The 20,375-nt window shown below is 41.8% G+C and overlaps 1 protein-coding gene across 2 annotated transcripts; it reads left to right on the top strand.

Annotated features, from left to right (window-relative positions):
- The first annotated feature begins 7,581 nt into the window (after window positions 1–7,581).
- Window positions 7,582–10,776, top strand: LOC121548569 (4-galactosyl-N-acetylglucosaminide 3-alpha-L-fucosyltransferase 9). Of its 2 annotated transcripts, XM_041860040.1 has the most exons (3): window positions 7,582–7,668; window positions 7,964–8,014; window positions 9,296–10,776. In XM_041860040.1, exon 3 carries the CDS (start codon window positions 9,303–9,305, stop codon window positions 10,422–10,424), a length of 1,122 nt encoding a protein of 373 aa, XP_041715974.1. In that variant the 5' UTR covers window positions 7,582–7,668; window positions 7,964–8,014; window positions 9,296–9,302; the 3' UTR covers window positions 10,425–10,776. The 2 variants fall into 2 exon arrangements, with proteins under 2 accessions (XP_041715974.1, XP_041715975.1); XM_041860041.1 differs by lacking the exons at window positions 7,582–7,668; window positions 7,964–8,014 and adding an exon at window positions 8,804–8,849.
- The last annotated feature ends 9,599 nt before the right edge of the window (window positions 10,777–20,375 follow it).

Here is a 20,375-nt window from a genome sequence, read left to right as displayed (position 1 = left end):
ATGGCCAAGACCAGAGAGCTGTGTAAGGACATCAGGGATAAAATTGTAGACCTGCACAAGGCTGGAATGGGCTACAGGACAATAGGCAAGCAGCTTGGTGAGAAGGCAACAACTGTTGGCGCAATTATTAGAAAATGGAAGAAGTTCAAGATGACGGTCAATCACCCTCGGTCTGGGGCTCCATGCAAGATCTCACCTCGTGGGGCATCAATGATCATGAGGAAGGTGAGGGATCAGCCCAGAACTACACGGCAGGTCTCTTTGCTGACCCAGTCAATCAGTAAACAGAACCAAGACGTTCTAAGGAAGGTCCAATAAACCTCCTTGTAATTCAGAAGAAGCGTGAATAACAATCACGTTCTGCGCGATGCGGAACAGATGTAAACCACATGTTGAATAGAGTGCCATGATAAAACCATGATAAAACCCACAGAACAAACACAACAAAAGGAGGAACCTTATGCAATTCTTGATTTGAGATTGAACTGCGGAGGAGACGAAAGGTTGGGAGATGATAATTTGGGAGAAGTCTGGTAAGAGAATAGTTAGGAGTTTGTGGGCGCTCAGAAGGAGACGGAGGAAGCATGGAGAAGTCAGAGATAGCCAGACTTGTAAAGTGGGCTAAGGAACAGAAGTTGGGTTTTGGAAAAACGCCATCAGTACGTGCTCTGCAAGCAATGCAGCAGATGAAGGTGCGGCAACAGTGTGGTAAACGGATAGACGTGGTTATGGACAGCAAGGAAGAAGAAGAGCCGAGTGTAGTGGGAAGATGTGTGTTGAGGAAGAATGGCGTCAGCCATGATAAAGGAGAATCTGGACCAGTAGGAGTGAAATATCTGGAGAAAGTGGACCCTTGCCTTTTGGCTATTCCATTTGTGGTTTCAGAGTGGGTAAGAAAGGAGTTGGGTGTCGTTGAATCAGTAAAGGAAACCTCTAGTGGACTTGTGATATTTGTTTGTGTTTCTTCTGACCAGAGGGAGAAGGCGCTTTTTATCACGCAACTTGGGTCAAGATATGTTTCTTGCTTTGCTTAGGAATAGGGCACCATTGAAAGGAGTGATTTCTGGGGTAGCGTTAAGTGTGGAGGTGGAGCAAATAAAGTAGAACATTCCCGGTGTTTGTGATGCCCGCCGTTTGGTGCACCACAGACCTGGTGGGGAGCCTGGTGAGACAGAGGAGTCACTGTCAGTCCTTTTGAGTCAGAGTCTCTACCCAACAAAGTCATGTTAGGATACATCAGTTATCCTGTTAGAGCTTTTGTGCAGAATCCACTGCTCTGTTCCAGGTGCAACGTTTATGGTCATGTTGCAGCAGTGTGTAGGAGGGAGATTCCAAGATGTGGGAAGTATGCAGGAGGGCATGGGACAGAGGATTGTGTAGTTTCGGTGGATAAAGTTGTGTGTGTGTGTCAATTATAGGGGATCAGAAGTGTCCAGTGCGAGATAGGCAGATTGAGTGGCCAGAGTCAGAGTAGTGCAGAGGGTGTCGTATGCTGAGGCAGTAAAGAAAGTTGAGGAGAATGGGTCAAGGGTGAGGGATCCTGTGAGGATCCCAGTGAGTAGTAGATGTGTGCCAGTACAGAGGGATCAAATCAAATCAAATCAAATTGTATTGGTCACATGCGCCGAATACAACAGGTGCAGACATTACAGTGAAATGCTTACTTACAGCCCTTAACCAACAGTGCATTTATTTTTAACAAAAAAAAGTCACAATAAAACAACAACAAAAAAAGTGTTGAGAAAAAAAAAAAGAGCAGAAGTAAAATAAAATAACAGTAGGGAGGCTATATATACAGGGGGGTACCGTGCAGAGTCAATGTGCGGGGGGCACCGGCTAGTTGAGGTAGTTGAAGTAATATGTACATGTGGGTAGAGTTAAAGTGACTATGCATAAATAATTAACAGAGTAGCAGCAGCGTAAAAAGGATGGGGTGGGGGGGCAGGGCAAATAGTCAGGGTAGCCATGATTAGCTGTTCAGGAGTCTTATGGCTTGGGGGTAGAAGCTGTTGAGAAGTCTTTTGGACCTAGACTTGGCACTCCGGTACCGCTTGCCGTGCGGTAGCAGAGAGAACAGTCTATGACTAGGGTGGCTGGAGTCTTTGACAATTTTGAGGACCTTCCTCTGACACCGCCTGGTATAGAGGTCCTGGATGGCAGGAAGCTTGGCCCCAGTGATGTACTGGGCTGTACGCACTACTCTCTGTAGTGCCTTGCGGTCGGAGGCCAAGCAGTTGCCATACCAGGCGGTGATGCAACCAGTCAGGATGCTCTCGATGGTGCAGCTGTATAATTTTTTGAGGATCTGAGGACCCATGCCAAATCTTTTCAGTCTCCTGAGGGGGAATAGGCTTTGTCGTGCCCTCTTCACGACTGTCTTGGTGTGTTTGGACCATGATAGTTCGTTGGTGATGTGGACACCAAGGAACTTGAAGCTCTCAACCTGTTCCACTACAGCCCCGTCGATGAGAATGGGGGCGTGCTCAGTCCTCTTTTTTTTTCCTGTAGTCCACAATCATCTCCTTTGTCTTGGTCACGTTGAGGGAGAGGTTGTTGTCCTGGCACCACACGGCCAGGTCTCTGACCTCCTCCCTATAGGCTGTCTCATCGTTGTCGGTGATCAGGCCTACCACTGTTGTGTCGTCGGCAAACTTAATGATGGTGTTGGAGTCGTACCTGGCCATGCAGTCATGGGTGAACAGAGAGTACAGGAGGGGGAATGAGCACGCACCCCTGAGGGGCCCCCGTGTTGAGGATCAGTGTGGCAGATGTGTTGTTACCTACCCTTACCACCTGGGGGCGGCCCGTCAGGAAGTCCAGGATCCAGTTGCAGAGGGAGGTGTTTAGTCCCAGGATCCTTAGCTTAGTGATGAGCTTAGAGGGCACTATGGTGTTGAATGCTGAGCTGTAGTCAATGAATAGCATTCTCACGTAGGTGTTTCTCTTGTCCAGGTGGGAAAGGGCAGTGTGGAGTGCAATAGAGATTGCATCATCTGTGGATCTGTTGGGGCGGTATGCAAATTGGAGTGGGTCTAGGGTTTCTGGGATAATGCTGTTGATGTGAGCCATGACCAGCCTTTTAAAGCACTTCATGGCTACAGACGTCAGGGCAACGAGTGAGCTATGCTTCAGTAAGGTTGGCTTCTTATCGTTCATAGCAATGGTTATCAACTGTACCGCAGAAATGGAAAGTAAATCACAGAAAATAGATGTTGTAGTGGCAGCTGCAGCTGTATTTGGGTATACGAGATTTGACTTCAGAAGAGTTACATGGTGTGTTGAGTGGTGGTGTCCCGTCCTCCCAGGCTGTTGGCATGGTGCAGGAGCAGATAGGGTCAAAGCAGTGGAATTGGGTTGTTGGTTTTTAATCAGTGTAGGTAGCAACTGCAGAGTTTTAGGAACAGGAATAATTAAGAGAATTTAATGTAGGTAGGCCGTGACTGGCCTCACACTTTAGTACAGTAGGTGGCGGTGTATGCACCTTTAAGTTGGATGCGATCCGCCAAGAAGAAGAAGAAGAATCCGCCAACCAAAGGATCAGGGTTGGTGTTGATCTTTGATTCTCTGATACTGTGCTGCCCTAATATGCCAAACTCCTCTCTTCCACATGGGTACAATTTACATTATGAAAGATACATGTACAGTATAGCCTATAACTTATAGATCCCAAAGAAGAAGAAGACACAACAAAAAGAACGTCATAAAACAGTTAGAAATAATGTGACTTACCTGAAATCAGTGGAGTCAACACTCTTAGAAAAAAATGTGCTATCAATAACCTAAAAGGGTTCTTCGGCTGTCCCTGTAAGTTCCCTTTGAACAACCCTTTTTGGTTCTAGGTAGAACCCTTTTGAGTTCTATGTAGAACCTTTTCCACAGAGGGATCTACATGGAACCCAAAACTTTTTCTACCTGGAACCAAAAAGGGTTCTCCTATGGGGACAGCCGAAGAACCATTTTGGAACCCTTTTTCTAAGAGTGTCCTGGAGAACGGAAGAGAGACTTTCTGTGTAATACTGTTCTCATTCTTCGGCGCTACATGTGGAGGGAGAGAAACCACCAACGTTTTGCTGGGGCAAGGAATATTGGCTAGCTTGCTAATGGCGCTGGGACCGGAGAGCCTTCGACAACGGAGAGGCGAGTTAGCAGCAGCACGGGATCGGGACCAGCAAAGTCAAGGATTGTGACATTGAATAGGGCAGGAAGTTGCAGCTGGAGGAAAGCAGACATTGAAGTACAGCAAAGGGAACTAAAAACTATCACTATTGGACTTAGACTCAACGTAATTCATAGAACGGGATAGTGGCAGTGTGAACGGACAGTGACAGTGTTAAGTTGGCAACAAAAAACAATTAGCCACAGTAGCAGACAGTGTAGCTTAAGCAAATACAGGTATTCTGGAAACTCATGAGCTGGAGCATATCACTACCTCTGGCTATAGAAGCAGATTACTAACTCATTGTAGCTGATCGTTAGTTTGGTAACGTATATGAGAGAAGCGGACTTGTGATTGTTTCACCGTGACTCTAAAATAAATTACATTATTCTCTCATGGGAGAAAGGAGTTCCAGTCCCGTGTAGCTCAGTTGGTAGAGCATGGCGCTTGCAACGGCAGGGTTGTGGGTTCGATTCCCACGGGGGACCAGTATGAAAAAAATGTATGCACTCACTAACTGTAAGTCGCTCTGGATAAGAGCGTCTGCTAAATGACAAAACATTTTTTTTTTTTATGTAAAAAATGAAGGGAGCTGAAAGGACATTGTCATTGAAGACAGTTTAGGGATTGAGTCGCTGGTTTATTTAGTTAAACGGGACTGAGTTGAAACAAAATCAACTTTATTATTTTATTTGATTGACAATTGTATTTGTGACTAGGTTATCTGATTATCAGAGGTTGATTATCTAAAAGGTAATGGGTTGGATGACTGTTTGGATATTTCACCAACTAGTGTCAAACTATTTTGGTATTGTTTATTGAGGGTTACTGAGTGTGAGAAATACTTTGTTATGCCTTGTTGAATACTGCACGTGGTTTTGAGAAACTACTGTTTCTTTTTGAGTGTTTAATGAGGATGGTTGGAGAAATCAGTCCACTTCATTGAGTGTTATCAGTCTGAAGCTATATCACAGTGATAGATTGTATACATTGACTATTGAGGCACCATACTGTTGCTTTTGTTTTGGTGTGTTGACTATCGAGATTCTGGACTCTATACCACTGCTCCTAGTGGATGAACATTGTTCATCTGAAACATTCTAGAATTCTAAAGGGAGAATAGAAAAGACTGATACACTTCCTGTGAATGGATGGAATTAAACCAAACAATTCTAAACGTTTATCTGGACTCACCATGCGGATTGATTAATAGAGACCATGCCATTGCACTACTGTTCAAAAGTTTGGGGTCACTTAGAAATGTCCTTGTTTTCCATGAAAACATACATGAAATTAGTTTGAATAGGAAATATAGCAAAATGCATTGGAAATGTAGTCATTGACAAGGTTAGAAATAATGATTTTGAATTGAAATAATAATTGTGTCCTTCAAAATTTGCTTTCGTCAAAGAATCCTCCATTTGCAGCAATTACAGCCTTGCAGACCTTTGGCATTCTAGTTGTCAATTTGTTGAGGTAATCTGAAGAGATTTCACCCCATGCTTCCTGAAGCACCTCCCACAAGTTGGATTGGCTTGATGGGCACTTCTTACGTACCATACGGTCAAACTGCTCCCACAACAGCTCAATAGGGTTGAGATCCGGTGACTGTGCTGGCCACTCCATTATAGACAGAATACCAGCCGACTGCTTCTTCCCTAAATAGTTCTTGCATAGTTTGGAGCTGTTCTTTGGGTCATTGTCCTGTTGTAGGAGGAAATTGGCTCCAATCAAGCGCCGCCCACAGGGTATGGCATGGCGTTGCAAAATGGAGTGATAGCCTTCCTTCTTCAAGATCCCTTTTACCCTGTACAAGTCTCCCACTTTACCACCACCAAAGCACCCCCAGAACATCACATTGCCTCCACCATGCTTGACAGATGGCATCAAGCACTCCTCCAGCATCTTTTCATTTGGTCTACGTCTCACAAATGTTCTTCTTTGTGATCCGAACACCTCAAACTTCGATTCGTCTGTCCATAACACTTTTTTCCAATCTTCCTCTGTCCAGTGTCTGTGTTCTTTTGCCCATCTTTTCTTAATATTGGCCAGTCTGAGAAATGGCTTTTTCTTTGCAACTCTGCCTAGAAGGTCAGCATCCCAGAGTCGCCTCTTCACTGTTGACGTTGAGACTGGTGTTTTGCGGGTACTATTTAATGACGCTGCCAGTTGAGGACCTGTGAGAAGTCTATTTCTCAAACTAGACACTCTAATGTATTTGTCCTCTTGCTCAGTTGTGCACCGGGGCCTCCCACTCCTCTTTCTATTCTGGTTAGAGCCAGTTTGCGCTGTTCTGTGTAGGGAGTAGTACACAGCGTTGTACGAGATCTTCAGTTTCTTGGCAATTTCTCGCATGGAATAGCCTTCCTTTCTCAGAACAAGAATAGACTGATGAGTTTCAGAAGAAAGTTCTTTGTTTCTGGCCATTTTGAGCCTGTAATCGAACCCACAATTGCTGATGCTCCAGATACTCAACTAGTCTCAAGAAGGCCCATTTTATTGCTTCTTTAATCAGCACAACAGTTTTCAGCTGTGCTAACATAATTACAAAAGGGTTTTCTAATTATCAATTAGCCTTTTAAAATGATAAACTTGGATTAGCAAACACAACGTGCCATTGGAACACAGGACTGATGGTTGCTGATAATGGGCCTCTGTACGCCTATGTAGATATTCCATTAAAAATCAGCCGTTTCCAGCTACAATAGCAATTTACAACATTAACAATGTCTACACTGTATTTCTGATCAATTTGATAAAAAAATTGATTTTCTTTCGAAAACAAGGACATTTCTAAGTGACCCCAAACTTTTGAACGGTAGTGTGTATATACAGTATATAGTATTTTAACATATTAAAACAAAATAAGAAGCACTCAAACTGTCTTGTAGTTGAGTAGCCATCCTAGGCTACTGCTCAAATGTTGCTGTAATAGGCCTACATGTTTCTCCTTTGCATGGTGTTTTGTTGCAGGTTGTATTTTTTTATTGTCAAGCTTTAAAAACTGTGCTAGGACTGTGGCATGTGTCTGTACACTTCCGATTCACTGCTCGCTGTAAATGGGACACATGAAAGCAGGGCAATTGACTTTGAATTTACCACGCACCAGGTTGTAATTCTCCTTTGCATGGTGTTTTGTTGCAGGTTGTATTTTTTTATTGTCAAGCTTTAAAAACTGTGCTAGGACTGTGGCATGTGTCTGTACACTTCTGATCCACTGCTCGCTGTAAACGGGACACATGAAAGCAGGGCAATTGACATTGAATTTACCGCGCACCAGGCTGTAAATTCATAAAGTAGAGGACTCAACTGTTGACTCATTTATACTGTCATGTGTGTCCTATTGTCCTGTAGTAGAAAGTTATAACCTTGCGTGAATCCTTTATCTTATAACTTTTTGACAACCAAGATTACATTTTCTGTAGGCTACAGCAATGACACGATGGAACCAAAACTTGGCATGGACATTTAGCCTACAACACATTTAAACTTTTGGTTCGGTAGAAGATTCGGTCAGTGCCATTAGAGATGATATGATACAGTGCCCTGGCTTGTGTGTGGGTGTGTGCGTGTGTCTGGGAGGAGGGATGTGTGTGTGTGTGTCAATGCGCTGCCATTTGGCGTGCAGCACTTTGGCAGTGCTTGCTGTGAATTTTAGGCAGCGCATCACGGGCGGTATGGAAGCAGGCGAAAATGAATTGACAACCCAAATCATTGAATGGGCCGAATGGAAATGTGTCAAGTGCCGGATTCAGCCCGCAGGCCTTGTGTTTGACATGTGACCTAAATCATCCTCTTTCCTTCCAGTTGCCCCTGGCCGCTGCTGTTCTAAGTGCTCCTCCCTGGCTCATCTGCAAGGTAGGAAGGTGCTACATGTAATTAGTTAGTTTTAAAGGGTTAATGCACTTTCTGATTTGGCCTCGTTTTAGATTTGTTTCATTAAGAAATGCTAGCGGCCATGACAGAATTCAAGTGTGAGTTGGTTGTGGTTTGATGTGTGTGTCTCCTGTGTGTGTTTGCAGGTGAGAAGAGTTAGAAAAATAATTTCAACAATTAGCTTCAGCTGCCTGGTGTGCGACCTGACTTTGACTTTGAATGGCCTATCTCTGGGGCTAGTTAAGGACCGTCAATAAATTATACATCGTAAATGAGACAATCATTTCCGTCGTAGAGCAGATCAACCGACACCTTTGTGTTTGTGAGAGTCTCCCCTTTCGTTATTGTTGACATAATAGTTTGTAGCTCCAACGGTTTTGTGAGAAGACCTCTTTGAAGTCAGGACATCCACGACAAAGAGTTCAGACGGCTGCCGTAAAGCGTGTGGATGTCATAGAGCCTAACAACCGACGCTGTTGTGTTTGTGAGTCTCCCCTCTCTCACAAACACGGAATAGGTCATAAGACCTCTATGATATTACCCAGGTCCCCCTTGCAAAAGAGGTTTTGAACCTTAAGGGTATTTTCCTGGTTGTATGAAGGTTAAATAAATAAAAAGATTATGAGGACGATTAGGTGCCATGAAATGTAATGCTCTGAAAGGATCGTCCTCTAGTTGTCAGACAGGTTGTTTCGTATTTGCCATGAAAAGGCATGATGATGTAGGTGTGCCACATCTCGTCACTAGTCTGGTTGAAATCCAGTGCATGGATTTACATGGATGGCAAACCCTAACACTAACAAGAGCCCTCTTAATAGTAAGGAATTATAGATTTTCTTTCTCAAACCTGATTTCACTGTTAGCACTGGTAATAATAGCCTTTATGATTTCCTATTGTTAATGACTGTCATTATTCTGTGTTTGTCCAGTAAAAACTGATAGAAACCTTCAGAAAAACTGCATGACTCACCATACACTGATTATGGGTGAATTTGAGTCAGATGAAACAGAGAAAATAGGCATTTTAACGTCATAGATTTAGCCGGTGGTAAGTTGTGGAATAGACACTGGCTGGAATGAGGATTTAACCATTCAGCATTCAGGATTAGAACCACCCGTTGTATAATCAGATCATAAAGCAACACGTGTTCAATCTTTGTAATCCCCCCAGATAGAAACTTATGCTGATGTCATAGTCGATTTCCAAGCTGTTCCTTTTTTATATACTTATGTCTAAAGTTTAGCTGTGTTTCTTTCTTACAGGACAAACATGTCATCAACAACTTCCAACCGAACACATCATCTAACTCTGATAGCTGCTCTTGGGGTTTTGTGTTCAGTGGTATTATTTTTTGTTTACTTTCAACCATCATCTACTGTATGTCCATCTCGATTGGATGATTTGCCATTTTTGGCAAAGGGAAATGTTTCCTCATCTACCAAAAAGCCAGAAAAGCCTGTGGACAAGCCGCTTGTGTTGCTCTGGTTCTGGCCACTGGGTGTGAGATGGAATTTTAAAATCTGCAAAACCCATTTCAACATCGATAGCTGTGTTCTGACAGATGACAGATCCCTTTATGACAAAGCAGATGGAGTGGTTATTTTTCACAAAGCCATCAGAAGGAACATAAAGAACCTGCCTCAGTCTCCTCGTCCACATTTTCAGAAATGGATCTGGTTTCATGTGGAATCACCAACAAATACTGCCAGAATACCAGGTCTGGAAAACCTCTTTAACCTCACTTTGAGCTATAGACGAGATGCTGACATCACAGTGCGAAATGAATTGACAACCGTGAAGACTGAAAAGGATAGTGACTTTGTGCTGCCCAAGAAGGATAAATTGGTTTGTTGGATTGTGAGCAACAACAATCCTTCAACTGGGACAGGAACCAGAGCAAGGTATTATCAAGAGTTGGTCAAACACATCAAGATACATGTTTATGGTTCTGCTTTTACAGGGAGTCGTTTGAAGTATGAGGAGTATTACTCAAACCTTGCTAGCTGTAAATTCTACCTTGCATTTGAGAATTCAATCCACAGAGACTACATCACAGAAAAGGTGAACGGACCACTTGTAGCAGGAACCATACCAGTAGTCATGGGCCCACCCAGACAGAACTATGAACAGTTTATCCCAGCTGGTTCTTTCATTCATGTAAATGACTTTACTAATGCAAAGGCACTAGCTGACTTCCTCCTCCAATTGGACAAGAATGATGAGATGTATGTAAGTTACTTCACATGGAGGAGGTACCTTAAGGCCAAGCCCCACCTCCTGACAATGCAGGAAGAGTTTATTCAACCTGTTTGTTTAGCCTGTGAATACATGGCAAGAGACAAAGGATATTATAATGTTGTCCACAACCTTTATGAATGGTACTTTGGTTGAGGGTTTAGCCATAATGTTGTAAGCACAGAAAATATCATTTTAGCTTAGCTACGTAAACAGAATAAAATAAAAAGTGTACTCTGATTTGGGGCTATTTTGCATCAATTTAAAGGATGGGCACTCAAGGTTTTGGGGTCGATTTGTTTATTTTTATTAAACACTTTGGAACCAGCATACACTGTAAACCCCAATGTGTTGTCATTACTCAAAACTTTTAAGGAAACCCATTGCACTTAAAACCCTTTACTGCAGTGGGCTAAATCAGCTGGTCACAGAGTTATTCGTGGTAGTCTTAAACAAAACTACTTTGAAACCAAAGTACACACATCACACACATGGTTATGGGCTTAAAAAAAAGAAGGCACCTGTACCATGTCAGAGTTTAAATGTATTACGTTTTGAGTTTACATCCCAATATTACATTTTATATACATCACAGAAGACTGAACTATAACAAAACGGTTTGACATAGAAACACCAGATTTTCGTCACGTTTTGAAATAATATTTTATGAAATTATGAAAAATAATAATAACATTCCACCCATGAGGTCAAAGATTGCGCTTTTGGTCACTGACTGCAGGAAAGGGCTACTTTATCTTAGTACAGTTACTTAAAGTGATTTTGTAGTCATTACTCACACCAATGGAGTCACTGTGACCCTGTCAGGCAGGGGTGTCAAACTCATTCTAGGGAGGGCCTAGTGTCTGCTTGTTTTGGGGTTTTCCTTTCAATGAAGACCTAGACCTAGACACACAGGTGAAGGGAGTTCCTTACTAATTAGTGACGTTAATTCATCAATCAAATACAAGGGAGGAGTGAAAACCCATAGACACTTTGCCCTCCGTGGAATTAGTTTGACACGTGCTGTAGGGGGTCCAGATTTGAGTTCTATCATTTTTATGAGATTTGTATGACATTTTTGAGTAACACTAGGCCACGCCTCCAATATAATTTCCCAGTGTGCTTTGCCTTTTCAATAGAATTGTAGAGTTACCACCCATGACTCAATTTGTTAGTGACAGAGACATGGTTGTTGAATTCACTCATTTTCAGTCCTGTGGGTGGCCTTCACCAAGTGAGTTCCTGGTCAAATGTTGTCATTATAAATAAACTATTTATGACAATACTGGTTTATTTTGAGGCGTAGCAAAATTCCAGTAACTTTCCCACATTTTCAAAAAATCCTGGTTAAAGGATTTCCTGGAATCTTCCAACTGGGATTTCTGAAAAACCTGGGAAATGTACCATCATTTTGCAACCCTACCTGCAAGTCACATTATGCTGTCTTGCAAAGTGATGTGTAACTCCTATTGGAATCCAGACAGAGTTAGGATACCTAAGCCATTTAAACTGGAATAACAATTTCAGTAACGAATGCAAAAAATCTAACTAAATGATTGGATTAGTTTAGAAAAATGTATGTTATTTATCTTTGTGTAGCATAGCCTTAATCAATCAATCACAATGTACATGCAAAAACACATCTTTCTTTTCTCAAAAAAATCTACCTGCAGTAGAGCATGCTGGGAAAAAGGTTTATTATCATAACTTTAAAAAAGTGAGTTGATGTGACTTCTCCTTTAGTTTTGATTCAGTACTACATAAACATTTTAAGTGATAAATAACTTTTCATTGACTTTAAGTTCAACTTACTACAAGTATTTGAGTTAAAAATGCCTTGGGGTTTACAGTATACTGTACCAGTGTGTGCATTTATATTTTTCTAATCTATGCAGTGCTTGACTTGGACTGAAATAGGTGCCGGTACTCATACTGTTTATATTTAGGTGCAGGAGCTCCACCATACTTTTCAGCTAATATTCTATAAGAGGAACAGGAGCTCTAACAGTAGAACATTTGAGGTTCCGGTACACAGCTCCGGTGAGCTCCTGCCCAAGTCAATACTTCTACATCTGCATTGCTTGTTGTTTGAGGTTTTAGGCTGTTTGGGGTTTTAGGCTGGGTTTCTGTTTAGCACTTTGTGAAATCTGCTGATGTAAAAAGAGCTTTATAAATAAACTTGATTGATTTCATCTATGTTTTCCTCTCGGATCCAGCATCTGGGAAACTTTTTATATTATGGATGTACGCATTTCACTCTTAACACATGGCAAGAGACAAGGGATGCTGTCCCTTGTAATGTTCTCCACTACCCTTACAAGTGATACTTTAGTTGAGCATATTAGATTCATATTTATCATCTGAAAATGTGTTTTACTTAATCAGCAAATACATGTATTTTTGCATATAGCAAATAAATATTTTGAAGAGTCTGGCTGTGTTGTCTCGTGTCTGTTTTGGTGAACTGTTTACTAACGTACAGTACCAGTCAAAAGTTTGGACACATCTACTCATTCAAGGGTTTTTCTTTATTTGTACTATTTTTTACATTGTAGAATAATAGTGAAGACATCAAAACTATGAAATAACGCATATGGAATCATGTAGTAAGCAAAAAGGTGCTAAACAAATCAAAATATATTTTATATTTGAGATTCTTCAAATAGCCACCCTTTGCCTCCCGAGCCCGTTGGGGGGTTGCAGTGATGAGACAAGATCAAAAAGGGGGTAAAATACCAACCAAAAAAAATATATATATACAATATCAGTACAACTCTACTCATCACTACTGGGACAAGACAATTTGCTTTTCCTAAGTACTTCAAACAATGCATAAAGATAACGTTTTGCTGTATAAATGACTTGCATTATATTTTACTTCTACTAGAGTAGAATTTCATTAAAGTAACAGTACTTTTACTTGAGTAGTATATTTCAGTACTCTTGACACCGCTGGTGACAGTAAAAGAGGGAGTTTGTGAGTGAAGGAGTGAGTGAGTGAGTGAGTGAGTGAGTGAGTGAGTAAATGAATGAGTGCGGGGCAGTGTGAATGGGTGAGGGACAGTGTGAATGGGTGAGAGACAGTGTGAATGGGTGTTTTTACTTCCTATTTCAAATTAATGAAGGGAAAATATCACGTGTAACAACATTCAGGTAACCTTAGCGGAATGAGCTAATTATCAAGGTCAATGGTTTTATTTTATTTTAACTCAATTCCTTTTACCCTGAGTATTATTTGTGTATTTTATTAGTTTTTTTTGGTTTTTACTTGTGTACTGGCTTGACATTTTCAATGCACTGTTAGGAGATTTGCTACAACTGCTGTAACATCTGCTAACCTGTGTACGCGACCAATAAAGTTTGATTTGATTTCAAATGAGCTACTTTTACTTGAGTAGTTTTTTTTACACCAATAATTGTACTTCTACTTGAGTAAAATTTCATTAAAGTAACAGTACTTCTACTTGAGGAGGATATTTTATTACAGTGGATTGAAAGCTACCTATCTATCAGAACACAGAGGGTTTTCTTTAATGGAATCCTCTCTAACGTAAACCAGGTAGAGTGTGATATACCTCAAGGGACTACTGCCCAGGACTACTGCTCACACCTGGACTACTGCCCAGTTACACTGAGTATACAAAACATTAGGAACACCTTCCTAATATTGTGCTGCACCCTCTTTTGCCTTCAGAACAGTCTCAATTCGTCTGGGCATGGACTCTACAAGGTGTCGAAAGCATTCCACAGGGATACTGGCCCATGTTGACTCCAATGCTTCCCACAGTTGTGTCAAGTTAGCTGGATGTCCTTTGGGTGGTGGTCCATTCTTGATACACACAGGAAACTGTTGGGCGTGAAAAACCCAGAAGCGTTATAGTTCTTGACAAACTCAAACCGATGCACCATATCCATTCAAAGGCACTTAAATATTTTGTCTTGCCCATTCACCCTCTGAATGGCACACATACACAATCCATGTCTCAATTGTCTCAAGGCTTAAAAATCCATCCTTGTCTCCTCTCCTTCATCTACACTGGCTGAAGTGGATTTAACAAGTGACATCAAATAAGGGATCATAGCGTTCAGCTGGTCAGTCTACAGTGGGGAGAACAAGTATTTGATACACTGCCGATTTTGCAGGTTTTCCTACTTACAAAGCATGTAGAGGTCTGTAATTTTTATCATAGGTACACTTCAACGGTGAGAGACGGAATCTAAAACAAAAATCCAGAAAATCACATTGTATGATTTTTAAGTAATTAATTTGCATTTTATTGCATGACATAAGTATTTGACACATCAGAAAAGAAGAACTTAATATTTGGTACAGAAACCTTTGTTTGTAAATACAGAGATCATACGTTTCCTGTAGGTCTTGACCAAATTTGCACACACTGCAGCAGGGATTTTGGCTCACTCCTCCATACAGACCTTCTCCAGATCCTTCAGGTTTCGGGGCTGTCGCTGGCCAATATGGACTTTCAGCTCCCTCCAAAGATTTTCTATTGGGTTCAGGTCTAGAGACTGGCTAGGCCACTCCAGGACCTTGAGATGCTTCTTACGGAGCCACCCCTTAGTTGCCCTGGCTGTGTGTTTTGGGTCGTTGTCATGCTGGAAGACCCAGCCACGACTCATCTTCAATGCTCTTACTGAGGGAAGGAGGTTGTTGGCCAAGATCTCACGATACATGGCCCCATCCATCCTCCCCTCAATACGGTGCAGTCGTCCTGTCCCCATTGCAGAAAAGCATCCCAAAGAATGATGTTTCCACCTCCATGCTTCACGGTTGGGATGGTGTTCTTGGTGTTGTACTCATCCTTCTTCTTCCTCCAAACACGGCGAGTGGAGTTTAGACCAAAAAGCTCTATTTTTGTCTCATCAGACCACTTGACCTTCTCCCATTCCTCCTCTGGATCATCCAGATGGTCATTGGCAAACTTCAGACGGGCCTGGACATGCGCTGGCTTGAGCAGGGGGACCTTGCGTGCGCTGCAGGATTTTAATCCATGACGGCGTAGTGTGTTACTAATGGTTTTCTTTGAGACTGTGGTCCAGCTCTCTTCAGGTCATTGACCAGGTCCTGCCGTGTAGTTCTGGGCTGATCCCTCATGATCATTGATGCCCCACGAGGTGAGATCTTGCATGGAGCCCCAGACCGAGGGTGATTGACCGTCATCTTGAACTTCTTCCATTTTCTAATAATTGCGCCAACAGTTGTTGCCTTCTCACCAAGCTGCTTGCCTATTGTCCTGTAGCCCATCCCAGCCTTGTGCAGGTCTACAATTTTATCCCTGATGTCCTTACACAGCTCTCTGGTCTTGGACATTGTGGAGAGGTTGGAGTCTGTTTGATTGAGTGTGTGGACAGGTGTCTTTTATACAGGTAACGAGTTCAAACAGGTGCAGTTAATACAGGTAATGAGTGGAGAACAGGAGGGCTTCTTAAAGAAAAACTAACAGGTCTGTGAGAGCCGGAATTCTTACTGGTTGGTAGGTGATCAAATACTTATGTCATGCAATAAAATGCAAATTAATTACTTAAAAATCATACAATGTGATTTTCTGGATTTTTGTTTTAGATTCCGTCTCTCACAGTTGAAGTGTACCTATGATAAAAAATTACAGACCTCTACATGCTTTGTAAGTAGGAAAACCTGTAAAATCGGCAGTGTATCAAATACTTGTTCTCCCCACTGTATGTCATGGAAAGAGCAGGTTTTCCTAATGTTTTGTACACTCAGTGTATATGGTCAAGTGCTGCAAAGAAGAACATAAGCAGTGCTTAATTTGAGCTGAATCCTGCCGGAACAGTCTCCGGCACCTCTCCGTGTATGTGTGTGCACCCATTTAATTACATTTTCCTAGCCCAAGCTCACATCACAGCTTTGCCGGTGTCGTAAAGGATCCAAACTAACTATATCACTATTTCTGCTCTTAGTGCTATTGTCAATTGTTAGTGTTGTTTTGTCTTTTATTGTATGCATTTGTTGTTTGTCTGCAACGAGGTGACATGTTTTTTTTCTGTCTTGCACGAAAGAAAAAAAAAAAAACTTAAATTAAATATATGAAAATGAGTTCAGTAAAGGACCACTGACAGATATCCTTTTCCTGGATGGGCTGCCCAATCAGAAGTTGTTTTTTCCAGTCAGACCAGTACACACACACACACACACACACACACACACACACACACACGTACGCCATGCACCACTTTCTCATCCTTTGGCTTTGTTTTTTAAAACTGCCCTTAACCCCACATTGGTAGCTTTGTGTAGACAGACAGGCAGACTGACTTTATTGTCCTAAGCAAAGTTATAAAGTAACTAATTAAAACTACAATTGTTACTGTAATTGAGTAGGTTCTCCGAGCACTTGTACTTTTTTGATTATTAAATTGTACTTCTACTTGAGTAAAATGTAATTAAAGTAATAGTACTTTTACTTGAGTAGTATATTTCAGTACTCTTGACACCACTGGTGACAGTGAAAGAGGGAGTTTGTGAGTGAGTGAGGGACAGCGTGACTGGGTGACCGAATGTCAGTCGGTCCCATGGACAGGTAACAAGTAACAGAGGGTTGAATCAGGGATCTAATGAGACCTAGACGTTTATTTCTGGAGTCTGAAGTATATTGAAATCTGGCAACTTTAGTGTTTATGCACATTATTTTGCATTGTTTTTCTATTAATCAATACATTTTATTTTCTCTGCATGTTTACTTTATTTTTTAATGTTAATAATATATTTTTTACAAATCTCTTTTTTTTTTTACATAAAGATGTGCCTTTTTGCAATTCATAAAACTAATTAACTTACATTATTTCCTCTCTTTTTCAATTTGATGCAGGGAAAAGATCATATGTAACAACGTTCAGATAACTTTAGCAGAATTAGCTAATTATCAAGGTCAATGTTTTTATTTTAAAAGTAACTACATTTATTTTACTTAAAAATATATATATATATGGCTGCAATTTCTGAGGCTGGTAACTCTAATGAACTTGTCCTCTGCAGCAGAGGTAACTCTGGGTCTTCCATTCCTGTGGCGGTCCTCATGAGAGCCAGTTTCATCATAACGCTTGATGGTTTTTGCGACTGCACTTGAAGAAACTTTAAAAGTTCTTGAAATGTTCCGTATTGACTGACCTTCATGTCTTAAAGTAATGATAGACTGTTGTTTCTCTTTGCTTATTTGAGCTGTTCTTGCCATAATATGGACTTGGTCTTTTACCAAATAGGGCTATCTTCTGTATACCCCCCTACCTTGCCACAACACAACTGTTTGGCTCAAACACATTAAAAGGAAAGACATTCCACAAATTAACTTTTAAGAAGGCACACCTGTTAATTGAAATGCATTCCAGGTGACTACCTTATGAAGCTGGTTGAGAGAATGCCAAGAGTGTGCAAAGATGTCATCAAGGCAAAGGGTGGCTATTTGAAGAATCTCAAATATAAAATATATATTGATTTGTTTAACACTTTTTTGCTTACTACATGATTCCATATGTGTTATTTCATAGTTTTGTCTTCACTATTATTCTACAATGTAGAAAATAGTAAAAATAAAGAAAATCCCTTAAATGAGTAGGTGTTCTAAAACTTTTGACCGGTAGTGTATATTATTTTAATTATTATTTGTGTACTAGTTTGACATTTTCACAGCACTGTTGGGAGTTTAGCTACACCTGCTGTAACATATGCTAAACTGTCTACGTGACCAATAAAGTTTGATTTTATTTCAAATGAGCTACTTTTTACTTTTACTTGAGTAGGGTTTTTTACACCAATAATTGTACTTCTACTTGAGTAAAATTTCATTAAAATAACAGTACTTCTACTTGAGGATATTTCATTCCAGTGGATTGAAAGCTACCTATCTAAGAGAACACAGAGGGTTTTCTTTAATCGAATCCTATCTAATGTAAACCATGTAGAGTGTAGTATACCACAAGGCAGCTGTCTTGGTCCTTTATTGTTTTACATTTTACTAATGACCTATAACCAGGCTTGAGTAAATTATTCGGAAACTATTCAGACCTCTTCCCTTTTTCCACATTTTGTTATGGTACAGACTTTTCCCTCATCAACCAAGAATGGCGTAGCAGTGCGGTCGTGTTTTTTTCTGTGTCCTTGTGTAAATAGCCAGTTTTTTAGTTTTTTGTCTATTTTGTATATATTTCTCAATTTTACTTTTCATTCTTTAACTAAATGTACTTTCCTGCAACCCGCCTCACCCAACGTGGAAAGGATTATATTATTTCTTTATAACTTTTATCAAGAACCTTAAGCTGAAACTAGTCTAGCTGCAACCAAATGGCTACTTGCTATTAGCCACTGTTAGCGTCTTCACCATTGTCCGTGGTCTGCACTACCCACCAGCCAGCTCTAGCTCTAGCCTGGACAATTTGTCAGCCAGTCTGCACAGCGTGCAATCGACCCAGAGCATACCGGATTATCTGAAGGAATCACTGGACCCTAGCGCCGGATCATCGCAACCAGCTAGCTGCAACCAAATGGCTGTTGTCGTTGGCTAATTACCATTGCCCCTTAGCAAGCACCAGTTAGCCTTGAGCTAGCCTCGAGCCAGGTCCATCTCCCGGCTATCTACCTCTCTGTCAACCGGACGGGACCTCCTAGTGTTGACACGGAGCCCCGCCGATCCAACACGACTGGTTTGCCGACGAAATCGTCTGATGTGGTTTCAACAGGCTACCCGTTACGACGTCGACCACGAAGATCCATCTGCTAGCCCCGGCCCGCTAGCACACGCAAGCCGGGCCTCTTGCTCGCCAGTGCTGAAGCAGCCCCCGAACTACCTCCGAACTCTCCTATTGCTGTTCAACGGACCTTATGATAACTCAGCTATACAGCTGATGCCTGCTGGACTGTTTCTTTATACGGTACTGCATCCTGTTTATGTTTAGCCTCAGCCCAAACTTTGTCGCCATTACCAGCTGTTGTCTTAGCTCTCTCGAATAACACCTGTGATTGCTTTATGCCTCTCTCCCATGTCAATATGCCTTGCTTATTGCTGTTTCGGTTATTTCTTATTGTACTATTTCACTGTAGAGCCCCCAGCCCAGCTCAACCTGCCTTAGACAGCTCCTTTGTCCCACCCCCCATACACGCGGAGACCGACTCAATCGGTGCCTCCAGTGACGCTATCTCTTTCATCGTTACCCAACACTTAGGTTTACCTCCACTGTACTCATATCCTTCCATATCCTTGTCTGTACATAATGCCCTGAATCTATTCTACAACGCCCGGAAATCTGCCCCTTTTTTTCTCTGTACCCAACGCACTAGAAGACCAGTTCTTAAAGCCTTTAGCCGTATCCTTATTCTACTCCTCCTCTGTTCCTCTGGTGATGTAGAGGTTAACCCAGGCCCTGTAGCCCCCAGTATCACTCCTACTCCCCAGGCGCTATCATTTGTTGACTTCTGTAACCGTAAAAGCCTTGGTTTCTTAAACATTAACATCCGAAGCCTCCTCCCTAAGTTTTAGTTATTCACTGCGTTAGCACACTCCGCCAACCCTGATGTTCTAGCAGTGTCTGAATCCTGGCTTAGGAAGGCCACCGAAAATGCAGAAATGTCCATCCCCAACTACAACATTTTCCGTATCAATAGAACTGGCAAAGGGGGTGGGGTTGCAATCTACTATCATACTATCCAGGTCTATGCCCAAACAGTTTGAGCTTCTACTTCTAGAAATCCACCTTTCCAGAAATAAGTCTCTCCCTGTTGCCGCTTGCTACAGACCCCCCTCAGCCCCGAGCTGTGCCCTGGACACCATATGTGAACTGATTGCCTTCCATGTATCCTCAGAGTTTGTACTGCTTGGTGACCTAAACTGGGATATGCTTAACACCCCGGCCAACCTACAATCTAAACTAGATGCCCTCAATCTCACACAAATGATCAACGAACCTACCAGGTACAACCCAAAATCTGTAAACATGGGCACCCTCATAGATATCATCCTGACAAATGTACCCTCTAAAATCCCCTCCGCTGTCTTCAACCAGGATCTCAGCGATCACTGCCTTATTGACTGCATCCGTAATGGGTCTGCGGTCAAACGACCACCCCTCATCACTGTC

This window comes from Coregonus clupeaformis, chromosome 33 (assembly GCF_020615455.1).
Source record: "Coregonus clupeaformis isolate EN_2021a chromosome 33, ASM2061545v1, whole genome shotgun sequence".
Classification (NCBI taxonomy): domain Eukaryota; kingdom Metazoa; phylum Chordata; class Actinopteri; order Salmoniformes; family Salmonidae; genus Coregonus; species Coregonus clupeaformis.
Note: the sequence above shows the minus strand (reverse complement) of the source record. Positions and strands in the feature narration are given on the sequence as shown.